At 41.0% G+C, this 14669-nt stretch overlaps 1 protein-coding gene across 6 annotated transcripts in view; it reads right to left on the bottom strand.

Annotated features, from left to right (window-relative positions):
* LOC127442585 (cAMP-specific 3',5'-cyclic phosphodiesterase 4D-like) overlaps positions 1 to 14669 on the bottom strand; it is a 69869-nt gene that overhangs the window by 4631 nt on the left and 50569 nt on the right. For all 6 annotated transcript variants that reach the window (XM_051700727.1, XM_051700729.1, XM_051700728.1 and 3 more), the window contains 8 exons: positions 6740 to 6852; positions 3119 to 3212; positions 1883 to 2055; positions 1642 to 1740; positions 1366 to 1530; positions 1181 to 1280; positions 940 to 1094; positions 676 to 798 (listed from right to left, as the gene is read on the bottom strand). In XM_051700727.1, coding sequence (XP_051556687.1) covers positions 676 to 798; positions 940 to 1094; positions 1181 to 1280; positions 1366 to 1530; positions 1642 to 1740; positions 1883 to 2055; positions 3119 to 3212; positions 6740 to 6852 — 1022 coding nt within the window. The remainder of the gene's footprint in view (positions 1 to 675; positions 799 to 939; positions 1095 to 1180; positions 1281 to 1365; positions 1531 to 1641; positions 1741 to 1882; positions 2056 to 3118; positions 3213 to 6739; positions 6853 to 14669) is intronic.

Genomic DNA, 14669 nt, shown 5'->3' with positions numbered 1-14669 from the left:
GTCCGATTAGCCTCACTAACAAGTGACTTTCTTGTGGCCACAACTGTTTAGTCCCAATCCTGTAAATTCTCATTGCACTGTGCGTGTGCAAATGCTCTTACTTTCACTATTAAACATAGCCATGAGTTCTACTGTCAATTTTTTACAATTTTACTTCAAGTGTTTTAGTGATCTCTGATCACGATCATTCAAGATTTTTTCTTCCCCGAAGCTGACGGTTCACCACTTCCAGGTTTTAATAATGCGTTGGACAAATCTTAACCCAATTCCAGTAATTTCAGCAATCTCCTTATTTGTTTTCTGAGCTTGATGCAGGCCAATAATTTGCCCCTTCTGAAACACAGTAACATCTTTTCTAAAACCACGGGATACGTCTTCTGACCTAGTTGTTTAAGAAATGAGATGCTACACACTGCATCAGTTATGGTTAAAAGATTTGTTGTCAGCTGAAACATACTAATCACTGCAATAATGATCCAATCATAGGCTCTGAAGTATCTGCTTATTTAAATCCAAAAGGCTATTTTTTTTTTTAGCCAGACAATGTATAATACAGTATATATGAATGTATCAACTTGTATATACTCTATCTACCTAATTTTGTGTAGTTATTCAGTTTCATAGTATACTTTATAAAAAAAAAATTTCCCCCACCGAAGTCAAAAGTTTACTAACCTGTATGCGATCAGAATAGTTGTCCAACAGTAACACACCCAGACTTGTCACCTTCTTGGTCTCTACCATGGTCTTGAGATCTGCTAACAGGTTCATATGTTTTGACATATCTGTGGCTAGGACCTGTAAAGAGTAAAATACACAACAAATACTGTAGATAAAACCACTTGTGGTTGTAGTTCTCAGGCTTGGACCTCATTAGATTTCCTCTTAGTGGAATAATGCAGCACACACACACATTCATTACTGTCTCCATTTCCTCACCATGTCAATGACCATTTTGCGTAGCGATTGTCTCTGTTTCTTGGTCAAGTTCTGGAAAATGTCACAGTTTTCTTCCTGCAGCAGTTTGAAGCCAACAGCCAGGTGGTGGTTTTCCAGAACAGAGGAATCGTTGTACATGAGAGCCAACTCTGAGTCTAAAGAAAATTATTATATTCTAAGTCAACAACACAATGTTCCAAGCACAATGACAAGTTATAGTTGCTCCATTGCGGCCACTGACTTGTGTTGATGAGGAACTGATTGGACACTCCAGGGTGGTCCACATCATGTATTGCACTGGCAAACATTGCAGCCAAGATCTCAAGGTCAGTGAATACAGCCTAGAAAAACAGAATTGCACATATTTAATATCTTGCTTCAGGGACCAATAAGCAGACAATGAAAAGGGAGTTCATTGAAACGAACCTCCAGGGCAGGGGTGGACAGGAGGACATGGGTGGACTGAACCACGTCAGCTGCATGCAAGTTATTATGGTATGCAACATCGGAGTGGTAGTTCTCCTCCAATGCCATCATGTAGGTAATGAATGTGTCGATGGGAATTTTAAAGGATTTCAGCAGGTCTCTTTCCTGTGGATTACAAGTTCAAGATGCTTTTTTCAATTAGAAGTCTAATGGTGTGACTGCGACATTAGATGAGAAGAGATTTCTATTACACTCTAAACATTCTACATTACATACCTGGAAGATTGTGTACATTGCTACTGTTAATGGTCGGTTGCGAGAATACTCTGATATCTTGAAAATATCCACACCCCATCTGTCAAACTCCTCCAATTCCTGCAAAAGGGAGTTGGATGCTATTAAAAACTCTTATTCGCTCATGTCTTCATTATCATTACTGCAGGACTACATTCCTGCCAGACAAAGTCCACGATCACCATGGTGGCTTTAATTTGTTTTACTGGGCGTGAGAGCTCACCTTGGCTAGCAGATCTTCCTGGTCAGTGCTGACGCCAAAGCGTGGGATGCTGGAAGCTGCAACACTGGAGCTGTGTGTGGGTTTCTTCACCCCACTGATCTGACACATGGGCTGCTTCTTCTTATCCTTCTCCTTGGTTGGGGGGGACATGATCTCCATATCATGCTGCTTCTCTGCAACACAGATTCAATGGATGATGCAAATGATAAGGTGCAATGACACACACCAAACTCACAAAATTAAGAAAGTGAAGAAAATGAAGAATGGTGGAGAGATAAATTATAGAGAGATATAAATACACAGTGGACACAAAAAGTATTTGGACACTTGTTTCAAACTTCTATATCAATGGCATTACATTAATGAAACAAAACAATCAAATTAGTGGCATTTATTGTAAAGAACAATAGCACAAGAGCACTATACAATGCATTTCACAAAAAAGAAGTTTGTTCGATTTGAAATGATAAAAAATGTCAAAATGAATGTTCAAAATTAAGACAAAAGGATTTTGGACACTTTCTGGTGGTCAAACTTAGTGGAATATGTCCAGTGTTAATGTAATGGACTATACCTGTGGTTACTCTGCCAGGTCACCTGTGTGAACTTGTGGAGAACTGACGTTATACAGTATAGCCACTAAAAATCACTTTGAGACCAGTTGGTTAAAAGTAAATAAAAATTACAAAATTAAAACCCCCAGTTCTTTTATCTAATGCTATGAGTTTGTAAATTTTAAGTGTTAGTTAAGTGCCAAATACTTATGGCCACAAGACATACAGTACTGTGCAAAAGTTTTAGGCACTTGTTAAAAATGTTGCATAGTGAGGATGTCTTCAAAAATAATGTGATAAATAGTTTTAATTTATCAATTAATGTCATACAAAGTCCAGTTAAAAAAAAGCAAAATCAATATTTGGTGTGACCACCATTACCTTCAAAACAGCACGAATTCTCCTAGGTGTTCAGTGGGGGGCTCTGTGGGGGTCATGCCATCTGTTGCAGGGCTCCCTGTTCTTCTATTCTATTCTATTTGCAAAAGGAATGTTTGGGATCTACATTTTTTATTTCCTATTGACACACTAAAACTGAAGATTTAAAATAACCATCTTAAGACAATTTTTTTTTTGTGAAACATCTAATGTGCCTAAGACTTTTGCTCAGTAATGTACATGATTTAGATGATATAGATATAGAGTGCATATTTTATATTTAAATGTATGTTCTGATTTTTACCTAAAAAAGTGCTGGAGATGAACTCTGAGACTTGATTTCCTGACTTGCTTGTTTCTGATAGCTGTGTTAGCTCTCGATTCAGCATTCTTTTGAACTTTAGGACAAGACACAAAAAGACAAACAAATACGCTTTGAGACTTCACATCTAAGTTTCATAGAGTATCACATTTTAATAAATACAGCATTCACAATGATCACAATGGCCAGACAACTGCATCCACTGTTTTGTCCATCTTTTGAATGAAATACATTTTTGTTGTAAAAAGACCCACAACAGTGACCATTGACCAGCACATTTAATTAAAAAGAGTCAAGGGGTAAAATATCACATGACTTGAGTGCAAACAGAAAGTATTACTGGGACAGGCTCAGATCTGAATAAAGCTCATACTGCATTCAGAATGTGGTAGCAGCTCTTTAGTCAGAGCTGCTACAGACATCTAAGATTAGGGGATGGGCCAGAGAGGAGGAGTGCCTTTCATCTGTGTAGTGGTATTATGTAATCATACATGAGGTTTCAGAATGAAAGACTTGAGATAGCAAAACACACTGTAGTACTGTTGGAGCCTCATACACAAGCATGTGGACATACCATAGACTTATACAGTTTTTATATAAAGCTAATTACCATCACTATAGACTAATTATAACCCACACCATAACCCTACCATTAAAAGAAAATTGTTTGCACTATTATAATTAAAAAACAAAAACAAACAAACATCAGGACATCCCAAAATGTCCCAAAATATGTGTGTTAGATTTAGCTCACTTTCGGGGACAAATTTGTCCCATAACAATATATAAGTACATACCCATACACACAAACACACACATCCGAAATGCGTCCAAGGTTGGCATTCCCTTTGACACCCTCCCCCCAAAAAACTTACTTAGATACACTGCATCACCTGTGATTTACAGAATACCAAAAAGAGCATCCCTCCCAGCTTTAGATAAAAACATTGCAAGAGCATCTACCGTCCTTCCTAATGAATAAGCTCTGCCAAAAAAGCACTAAACCTGCAGCATCCCCAGAATCCCAATATGAGCAGACAAAACACAATACATGTGCTCTCTCTTACCTGAATGTACATCCACGACACAGAGAGCAAGTAATTGACATCTGGCATTTCAGCACACAATGAAGCTTGAACAAAACTTCCACTGCAACAGAAGTTCCCTCCAGCCGACACACATGCCACAAACACGTTCAGTGCTCTGGTCCAGATCACCTGAGCTCCCCGGTTCCACAGCAATCTAACAGTCCACACAGCATGTGGCAGCAGCAGCAGTACAAGCCCAGGCACTGCAGAGCTCAGCACCAGGAGCTCCAGCGTCCATGGGCTGATGGCGCGGCAGCACCTGTGGAGGGCTGAGAGTGTGTGCTGCTGGCTGGAGTGAGTCTGCATCACTGCCGCATGCTCTGCTCTCCTACTCTGCCTCATTCATGTGTAAAAAACAGAGAACAGGCTCCTCCCAGCAGCCCCTCTCCTTCCCGGCAGGTAGCTCCCTACTCAATGCCACACACTAGAGGCAGGCCAGCCAATCAGAGGAGGTCTGCATTAGAGGCTGGGTCAAGGGTAAGCATCGGATTGGCTCCCAGCTCCACATTACATGCAGGGGCAGGATGGGGTGGACAAAGGGGGCTGGGGCTGCACCATGTGCACTTGCTTTGAAGATTAAACAATGCAGGAGTGGCATAATGCTTGCTGTGCGGAAGTGTTTTCCATTGTAGTGAGTGAGTGAAATAAAAAGATGCTCCCTCTAACACACAGCACGGAAATAATGGCATGTTTACAAGCAGATGTGAGGCATCTTTATATATGAGAATTAGCATAGTTGATTGTTTTATATTACTTTCACGGGTCAAATATACAGTGGGGTCCAAATGTGTGAGACTTCATTGAAAATCTGGGATTAAAAATTTACACTTGGAAATATACAAAGTTTTAGGATTTTTAATTTATTTTTAACAAAGAAGCATTATGATGTACAATGAATAAGAAGTATTTAAGATTCTTCATTATTTCTAGGTCACATCAAATGTAAGCAAATTTGTGACATTGACCATGTTAACTTCTTAGTTTAAAAGGTCAGATTTTCTAGCTTCCATTGACGCACTTCCAAGATAGGGCTCAGTGGTTAAGGCTCCGGGTTACTGATCAGAAGGTTGGGGGTTCAGGCCCCAGCACTGCCAAGATGCCACTGTTGGGCCCTTGAGCAAAGCCCTTTACCCTATCTGCTCCAGGGGCACTGTATCATGGCTGACCCTACACTCTGACCCCAGCTTAGCTGGGATATGTGAAAAAAAGAATTTCACTGTATATGTGTGATAAATAAATAAAAATTATAAAGATGCTCTGGCACATTCTCAAATCATGCTGGTATAACATGGATCATCAGGTTTTGCACAAATTTATGGAGTCCATGCCAGCTCAAGCAGCTTAGTATTTGGTATGTCCCCTTAATGGCAGACATACCAAATACTACTAAATTCTGAGATTCATATAATTTTTTTTAAATGTTCTTTTTTTCACTTGTATTATGCTGACAAAGTAATTTGTAATGGAAAAAAAGCAAAGTAGAAGCAATTGATTTCAGACTTTTGAACCTCTCTGTACCTTATATGAAAATGCGGCACTGTAAATCCAACAACCAAGAGTATTAAATTAATGTGAACATCAATGAAAGTACAGTACTTAGTTTTAATGCCAGTCCTTGGGTGGTGGGATATTGGGAAAGGTTTTTGCATGCTCAGTGTTTTTATAGGGCGATCCCATTTTATATTTTATTCGCCCCAGCTGGTGCAGGCTGACTTCTGAATGGGTAGCAGTTAGTGATGTTAGTGAGATCATGTGTTCATATGTGTGCATGAGTGTGCGAGTATGTATCAACGGTGCACGTGGCTGCTGCGTGGGTGGGCTAATCACATCACAGGCTATGAAATCCCCAGCAGGAGTGGAGGGCAGATTCATACATGACTCCACTCTTATTCACATTTTTGGCACACGAGCCTCCCCCAAGGAGGGGGTGCTTCAGAACGAGCATGCATCCCATTCCGCTTCAAAATAAAAATCTGATGCATGGCCAACTGCATGTGTAATTCATACAAAGGCATGTTGAGTATTAGGGTGGTATTATCAGCAGGTGTTTATGCATTGTGTTAGATAGTTATTAACACTTGATTCTGCCAAGGCAAAATTTTATAAAAAGTCCCTGGGTGACAATCAAAGATTTTCTTTTTATAGGAGGAGATGGCAAACTTCACGCCCGTAACATTGGAAAAAGCATACAGTACATTTAGTATGTACTTTATATATGTATATTCGTTATAAATGCCACACATAGTTCACTCCAAGAGGATTTTGAAGATTAGCACACAGGCAGTCAATTTATTGAAAAAATTATCTGTGTTCTCATAAAAGCAGTTTATTCAGCGTATTGAAGCATCTCCTCCTTTAACATCCATTAAAACAAAACAGCCTTTTGTCTCCCTGTTGGGATCCTGCTGCGTTTTGCTTTTTTTTAAAAAAAAAAGCTAAACTTGAAGGCTTCACCTGGGGGAGGGGCTCTGACTGAAGCCTGTCAGTATTTAATCATCATTTATTTTAGGTCTACCTTGTTAGATGCCATCTCGCTGACTGAGTGGCGTGTCTTCAGAGTCTCTAGCTGCTCGAGACACCAGTCCAACTCGTCCAGTGTCTCCACCGGCAACTTCTGAAAGGGCTCCTCTGCAAAACACAGCAAGCACAGCTGCTAATTACTTTATTCATGATTAAGACTGCTGTGATTACTGCAATCCATTATTCTTCAAAATCTGTATTACAGAAAGAACTTTTAAAAGTGAAGTATGTAATTCCAGAACACTTTGTCTGCCATTGGTCAGTTAAGCAGATCTCAGGGCAGGGCAATAACCCAAACTCTCGCCTTGTCCCCAAACATTTGCCTTAGGAACCAATGATGCTGTGTTGGGCTGGTTAGGATGCTGCAACAAACAAAGAACTGTTTTGAAAGCACCACAGAGCCTTTTATACTTTTTGGGGAAAATCAACCTATGAGCCTTTTATACTTTTTAGGGAAAATCAACCTATGAATGGATTACATACACTGATGATCCAAAACATTATGACCACCTGTCTAATATGCTGTTGGTCCTCCGCATGCCGCCAAAACAGCCCTGACCTGCAGAGGCATAGACTCTACAAGACCCCTGAAGGTGTCCTGTTGTATCTGGCACCAAGACATTAGCAGCAGATCCTTCAAATCCTGTAAGTTGTGAGGGGGGAGCCACCGTGGATCGGACTTGTTGGTCCAATGCATCCCACAGATGCTCAGTCGGATAGAGATCTGGGGAATTTGGAGGCCAGGGCATCACCCTGAACTCTTCATCATGTTCCTCAAACCATTCCCGAACGATGTGTGTAGTGTGTCAGGGTGCATTATCCTGCTGAAAGAGGCCACTGCCATCAGGAAATACCATTGCCATGAAGGGGTGTACCTGGTCTGCAACAATGTTTATGTAGGTGGCACGTGTCAAATTGACGTTCACATGAATGGCCGGAGGGTTTCCCAGTAGAACATTTCCCAGTGAATCACACTCCCTCCACCGGCTTGTCATCTTCCCACAGTGCATCCTGGTGCCATCACTTCCCCGGGTCCCCCATCCACGTGATGTAAAAGAAAATGGGACTCATCAGACCATCGACCTTCTTCAACTGCTCCAAGGTCCCACTGTAGTGTGCCCACTGTAGGCACTTTCAACCTTTATTTATAGTCAAGTCAACCTTTATTTATAGAGCACATTTAAAAACAACAGAAGTTGACTCAAAGTGCTTTACAGATCAAAGAAACAAAATATATAAAAACAGACTGATTTAAAGTTAAATATATAACATAATAAAATAAATAAAAACATTTAAATACAACATCATGTATTAATCCATTTCAACATATTCAGAATCAGAATCAGAATCAGAATGAGCTTACACATACAAGGAATTTGTCTTGGTGACAGGAGCTTCCAGTACACAACAATACTAAACAGCAACAAGACTTTGAAAAAATAATTAGAAATTGAATAAAAAATAAATAAATATTGAAAATATATATACACATATACATACATACATACATACATACATACACACACACACACACATACATACATACATACACACATACGTAGTGCAAATCTAAATATAAATCGGTTATATACAGTGCAAGAGACTGTAATGGCAGAAGAGACTAAGCTGTGTATTGCACATTAATTATTGCTCAATGGGGCAGTTTTAACTGTTTATGAGATGAATAGCCTAGTGGAAAAAAACTGTTCCTGTGCCTGACGGTTCTAGTGCTCAGAGCTCTGAAGCGTCGGCCAGAAGGTAACAGTTCAAAAATGTAGTGGGCAGGGTGAGTGGGGTCCAGAGTGATTTTTCCAGCCTTTTTCCTCACTCTGGAAGTGTATAGTTCTTGAAGGGGGGGGGGGGGGGGGCAGAGGGCAACCAATAATCCTCTCAGCAGTCCGAACTGAATTGAACTGAACCAAACTAGACAGTTATAGAAGTGCAGAGGACAGACTCAATGACTGCTGAGTAGAACTGTATCAGCAGCGCCTGTGGCAGGTTGAACTTCCTCAACTGGTGAAGGAAGTACAACCTCTGCTGGGCCTTTTTCGAGTCAATGTGGGTCTCCCACTTCAGGTCCTATGAGATGGTAGTGCCCAGGAACCTGAATGACTCCACTGCTGCCACAGTGCTATTTAGAATGGTGAGGGGGGACAGTGTTGGGGTGTTCCTCCTAAAGTCCACAATCATCTCCACCGTTTTGAGCGTGTTCAGCTCAAGGTTGTTTTGACTGCACCAGACAGCCTGCTGTTTAAACTCCCTTCTGTTTGCAGACTCATCGTCATCTCAGATGAGGCCGATGAAAGTGGTGTCGTCTGCAAACTTCAGGAGCTTGACAGAATTGTCCTTGGCGATGCAGTCATTGGTGTAGAGGGAGAAGAGTAGTGGGGAGAGCACACATCCCTGGGGGGCACCAGTGCTGATTGTACAGGTGCTAGAAGTGAATTTCCCCTGTCTCACAAGCTGTTGCCTGTCCGTTAGAAAGCTGGTAATCCACTGAAAGATAGATGTGGGAACAGAGAGTTGGTGTAATTTAGTCTGGAGAATAGCTGGGATGATGCTGTTGAAAGCCGAACTGAGGTCCACAAAAAGGATCCTTGCATATGTCCCTGGTCTGTCCAGATGTTGCAGGATATGATGCAATCCCATATTGACTGCATCATCCACAGACCTGTTTGCTCGATAAGCAAATTGAAGGGGATCTAGAAAGTCCAGTGATGTCCTTCAGGTGGGCCAACACCAGTCTCTCAAATGACTTCATGACCACAGATGTCAGGGCGACAGGTCTGTAGTCATAAAGTCCTGTGATTTTTTGGTTTCTTTGGGACAGGATTGATGATTGAACATTTGAAGCAGCAGGGAACTTCACACTGCTCCAGTGATCTATTGAAAATCAGTGTGAAGATGGGGGCCAGCTGGTCAGCACAGGATCTAAGACATGTAGGTGAAATGCCATCTGGGCCCTGTGCTTTCCTTATCTTTTGTTCTCGAAAGTCACAGCACACATCATCTTCACAGATCTTAAGTGTAGGTTGAGTAGCAGGAGGGGGGAGGAGGGGGGTTGCAGGAGGTGTTGGTGTTTGTGTGAAGTGAAGGTCAGAGCGGCTGTGGGGTGTGAGATTGGGCCTTTCAAATCTACAGTAGAACACATTCAGGTCATCAGCCAGTTGTTGGTCCACCACAGGGTTGGGGGTAGGAGTCCTGTAATTCATAAGTTGTTTCATGCCACTCCACACTGATGCAGGTTCGTTAGCTGAAAACTTGTTTTTCAGCTTCTTAGAGTATCTTATTTTAGCCACTCTTATTTCCTTATTCAGTTTGTTCCTGGCCTGATTGTACAAGACTATATCCCCACCTCTGTAAGCATCCTCTTTGGCCTGATGAAGCTGCCTGAGTTCTGCTGTAAACCATGGTTTGTCATTGTTAAATGTTAAATATGTACTAGTAGGAATGCACATATCCTCACAGAAACTGATATATGATGTAACAGTATCTGTGAGCTCGTCCAGATTAGTGTCTGCAGCCTCAAAAACACTCCAATCAGTGCAGTCAAAGCAGGCTTGTAGTTCCAGCTCTGCTTCATTGGTCCATCTCTTTACAGTCCTTACTATAGGCTTAGCAGATTTTAGTTTCTGTCTGTAGTTTGGAAGAAGATGAACCAGACAGTGATCAGAGAGTCCCAAAGCTGCTCCAGGGACAGAGCGATATGCATCCTTTATTGTTGTGTAGCAGTGATCAAGTATATTTCTGTCTCTGGTGGGACATTTAGTGTGCTGTCTGTATTTAGGCAGTTCACGTGTGAGATTTGCTTTGTTAAAATCCCCAAGAATAATAATAACTGAGTCCGGGTATCATTGTTCTGTGTCTGTGATTTGATCAGCCAGCTGTTGCAGCGCAGCATTTAAACAGGCGTTTGGCGCGATGTAAACACTCACCAGAATAAACGAGGAAAACTCCCGCAGTGAGTAGAAAGGCTTACAGTTAATAAAGAGCACTTCCAAATTAGGACAGCACATCTTCTTTAACGTTGTTACATCTGTACATCAACTTTCATTGATGTAAAAGCATGTTCCTCCACCTCTCGTTTTCCCCGTTAACTCCGCGATGCGATCCACTCTGAACAGCTGAAAGCCGGCGGATGTAACGCGCTGTCCGGAATGGCTTCACTCAGCCAGGTTTCTGTGAACCATAAGGCAGCAGAGGTTGAAAAGTCCTTGTTTGTGTGGGTGAGGAGATGTAGTTCGTCTGTTTTGTTAGGAAGAGAGCGGAGATTCTCAAGATGGCAGTGCTGTTCGAAAGCCGCGCCGACAGAGCTTGACCAGCGCGCCTGCTCGTCTCCCTCGCCTGCGTCTCTTGAACAACACAGCCGCGCCTCCAACTAAAATGTCCAGCAAAATGTCTGAATATTCAAAAACCGGGAAAAGATTGTCTGGTATATGCTGTCGAATGTTCAGCAGTTTGTCTCTGGTAAAACTGACTGGAAAAAGATTACTAAACACAGGACAAACAAACAAAAACAACAAAACAATAGGAGCGCTCCACACCGAGGTGGCCATCCACGGCGCCATCATCATGAGATAGATTCAATGATCTATTAAAAAGTCACAGAATAAAAATATGTTTTTAAAGAAGATTTAAAAATGGCTAATGATGAAGCTGACCTCACATGGAAAGGGAGACTATTCCATAGATTAGGACCTATCACAGAAAAGGCACGGTCACCCTTAGATCTATAGCGGCAACGAGGAACCTGCAATAGAAGTTGATCAGAAGACCTGAGCGCTCTGGTTGGAGAGTAAGGGTGTAGAAGGTCACTGATATATTGGGGTGCGAGACCAGATAGTGCCTTGTAGACAAAAATCTGAATTTTAAAATCGACCCTGAATTTCACCGGAAGCAAATGTGATCCCTCTTTCTTGACCCTGTTAAAAGCCTAGCTGCCGCGTTTTGAACAAGCTGTAGGCGGGATAAAGCAGTTTGGGGCAGACCAATGTACAATGAGTTGCAATAGTCTAACCTTGATGAAATAAGTGAGTGGATCACAATTTCCAAATCTTTATTGGAAAGAAAAAAATTTATTTTAGCGATAGATCTAAGGTGGAAAAAGCTACCCTTGTCAACAGCACTGATCTGCTTATTGAAAAGTAATGATGAGTCTAAAATCACTCCAAGACTCCTCACATGATCTTGTACATTCAATGACAGAGGACCTAACTGGACAACCAGGCCAGGTAAGTAGGACATTGAGGAACCTAAAATCAGAACTTCGGTTTAGCTTTCATTTAATTGTAAGAAACTGTTTGCCAGCCAATGTTTAATATCTTTGAAGCAATTTAGGGCGTTCTCAGATGAACAATTCTTGTCTACACTCACTGGGAAATAAAATTGGGATTAGCATAACAGTGATAAGATATGTGGTACTTCTGTAAAACAGAGCTCAGAGGAAGCAAATACAGTGAAAATAACAAGGGTCCTAAGATTGACCCTTGATGTACACCACGCTGTAATTGAGCCGAAGTAGAAGAAAAATTACCTAAATTCACAGAGAACTTCCTTTCTTTTAGTATAGGAGAAAAACCACTGGAGGGTCATCCCCTGGATGCCAACCATGCATTCTATACGATTGAGGAGAATATTATGGTTGATTGTGTCGAACGCGGCACTGAGATCTAATAAAACTAAGTCGACAGGTGAACCTGAATCCATGGAGAGTAAAATATCATTAGTGACCTTCAACAATGCAGATTCAGTGCTGTGCAAGTGTCTGAAACCAGACTGAAAAGTATCTGAAATGTTAAAGGGGACCTATTATGCAAAATTCACTTTTACATGGTGTTTGAACATAAATGTGAGTCGGCAGTGTGTGTACACAACCACCCTACAATGTTAAAAGTCCCCCCACTCCTCTTATATTTCTATTAATCAAAAACAGTGTCTCAAAATGATTGGTTTTCGTTTCTACTCTAAAGTGACGTCACTTTAGAGCAGGCCACGCCCATGACTGGTGACAGACTCCACGTTATTATCATAGATCCTCCCCCGAGTGTTCTACACACAGTCCGCCATTTTTTTCTACTCTGGAGCAGCTACAGTGGGAAGAATAATGTCTCAGCTTCGTAAGCATCATAAGTGTTCTGTTGTTGGCTGTAAAAGTGAACATTAGAGTCTACATATACTCCCAGCATCACAGCCACTGAAGACGCAGTGGACAAGTTTTGTTTTTGAAGAAAATGTGCCCCAAAACATACAAAAATTTGTTTATGTTTGTTTAAATAATTTTACTCCGGACTGCTTTGTGAATGAGGATGAATATTGTGAAAGTTGCACGGGAAAGAACGAGTCGGGAAGCTCAGACACAGTCAAAGTAAGGCTTTTATTTTCTGCCCTCTGCACAGCCTGTACACTCTCTCAGATAGCTTCACCAATAACAAAACTCTCCATAAACTTCTTAAAAGACATGCAGCTTTTTTGACATTCAGGACACACGCCAACACTGAAATGACGTGTCGTTCTCTCTCTGGTTCTGACGGTGGCATGGCTGTTTATATGCCACTCTCCCCAGCTCACTGGAATTAGAGACAGGTGTTAGACATAATTTAGCTCCGGTGTAAGCGCCCTTACCGCTTTCTCTCTCTCCGGATGGGCGCTCGACCACAACCCTGCTGCCACAAATATAAAGCAGGATTTTCCAAATATTTGATTCTCAAGCATGGATCAGTACCAACTGTTCGTGTTCCAGCTTTAGTATCACACTTTATATTTTGTTAATGTTTGCAAATCGCCTTTTGCGAATGTGCTTGTTAGCTGATTCCACGGCTAACGCAGCTAAAGTTACAACTGTCTCTGATTTTATTCACGGAGAACAGAGCTACTGTATGTCGTTATTTTTAATTTTTAACCCGAAAACACTTACTGTCAGTTACCATTGTCTCTGATTGTATTCACAGAGACCAGAGCTATGTTGTTATTTTTACGCTTACTGTCTGTATAATAATAGGGGGCGGGGAGCAGCAGCTCATTTGCATTTAAAGAGACACACACGAAAACAGTGTGTTTTTAATTCCACCTAAAAAGAGGCATTTACAACATGGTATAATAAATTATCCGTGGGGTTTTTGAGCTGAAACTTCACAGACACATTCTGGGGACACCTGAGACTTATATTACATCTTGTAAAAAGGGCAATAATAGGTCTCCTTTAAATGTATTTAGATAGGAGTAGAACTGCGAATAAACATCTATACATCTAAACATCTCTCTCCAGAATCTTGGAAATAAAAGGCAGTTTGGAGGTTGGTCTGTAATTGTTGTGTATTGCCGGATCTAAAAAAGTTTTTTTTAACAAAGGATGTAGAATTGCATGTTTAAAACTACTTGGAACAACTCCATTGCTAATGAGCTGTTAATTATAGCTGTCACACTGGAACTGATTGTCATGAAAACTTCTTTAAGAAGGCATGGAGAAAGAATATCCAGCTTGTAACTGGAACACTTCATCTTGGAGACTACATCTGCTAGTCAGGGAGCTGGACAGGGAAGGAATTAGTGGTTGATCAAATTGTGAAGGTACAATCGCACCTTTAATCTACTCAATTTTGTTATTAAAGAAGTTTAAAAATGTTTCACAGTTCTCTTCACAGTTCTCTTGAATCAATTGTTTTGAACAAAACTTTTGGTCGATTTGCGTTATCAGAGATGTATTGTGTATTTTGTTGATTCATGTTTTTCATATCTTTTATTTTGAAAAGTTTAGTTCCTGTTTCATGTCATGTGTCCCTAGTCAGGTGATGTCCTGTTTTTCCTCCTTGTTCATGTGTCTTGTTTACATTGGTTTATTGTCTTGTTATCCTGTTATCATTTCTGTTTGTTCATTGATGTTCTCCCATGTCCAAGTATTTAAGCTCTCATGTTTTCCATTGTTGTTT

Source organism: Myxocyprinus asiaticus, chromosome 6, assembly GCF_019703515.2.
Source record: "Myxocyprinus asiaticus isolate MX2 ecotype Aquarium Trade chromosome 6, UBuf_Myxa_2, whole genome shotgun sequence".
Taxonomy (NCBI): domain Eukaryota; kingdom Metazoa; phylum Chordata; class Actinopteri; order Cypriniformes; family Catostomidae; genus Myxocyprinus; species Myxocyprinus asiaticus.
Note: the sequence above shows the minus strand (reverse complement) of the source record. Positions and strands in the feature narration are given on the sequence as shown.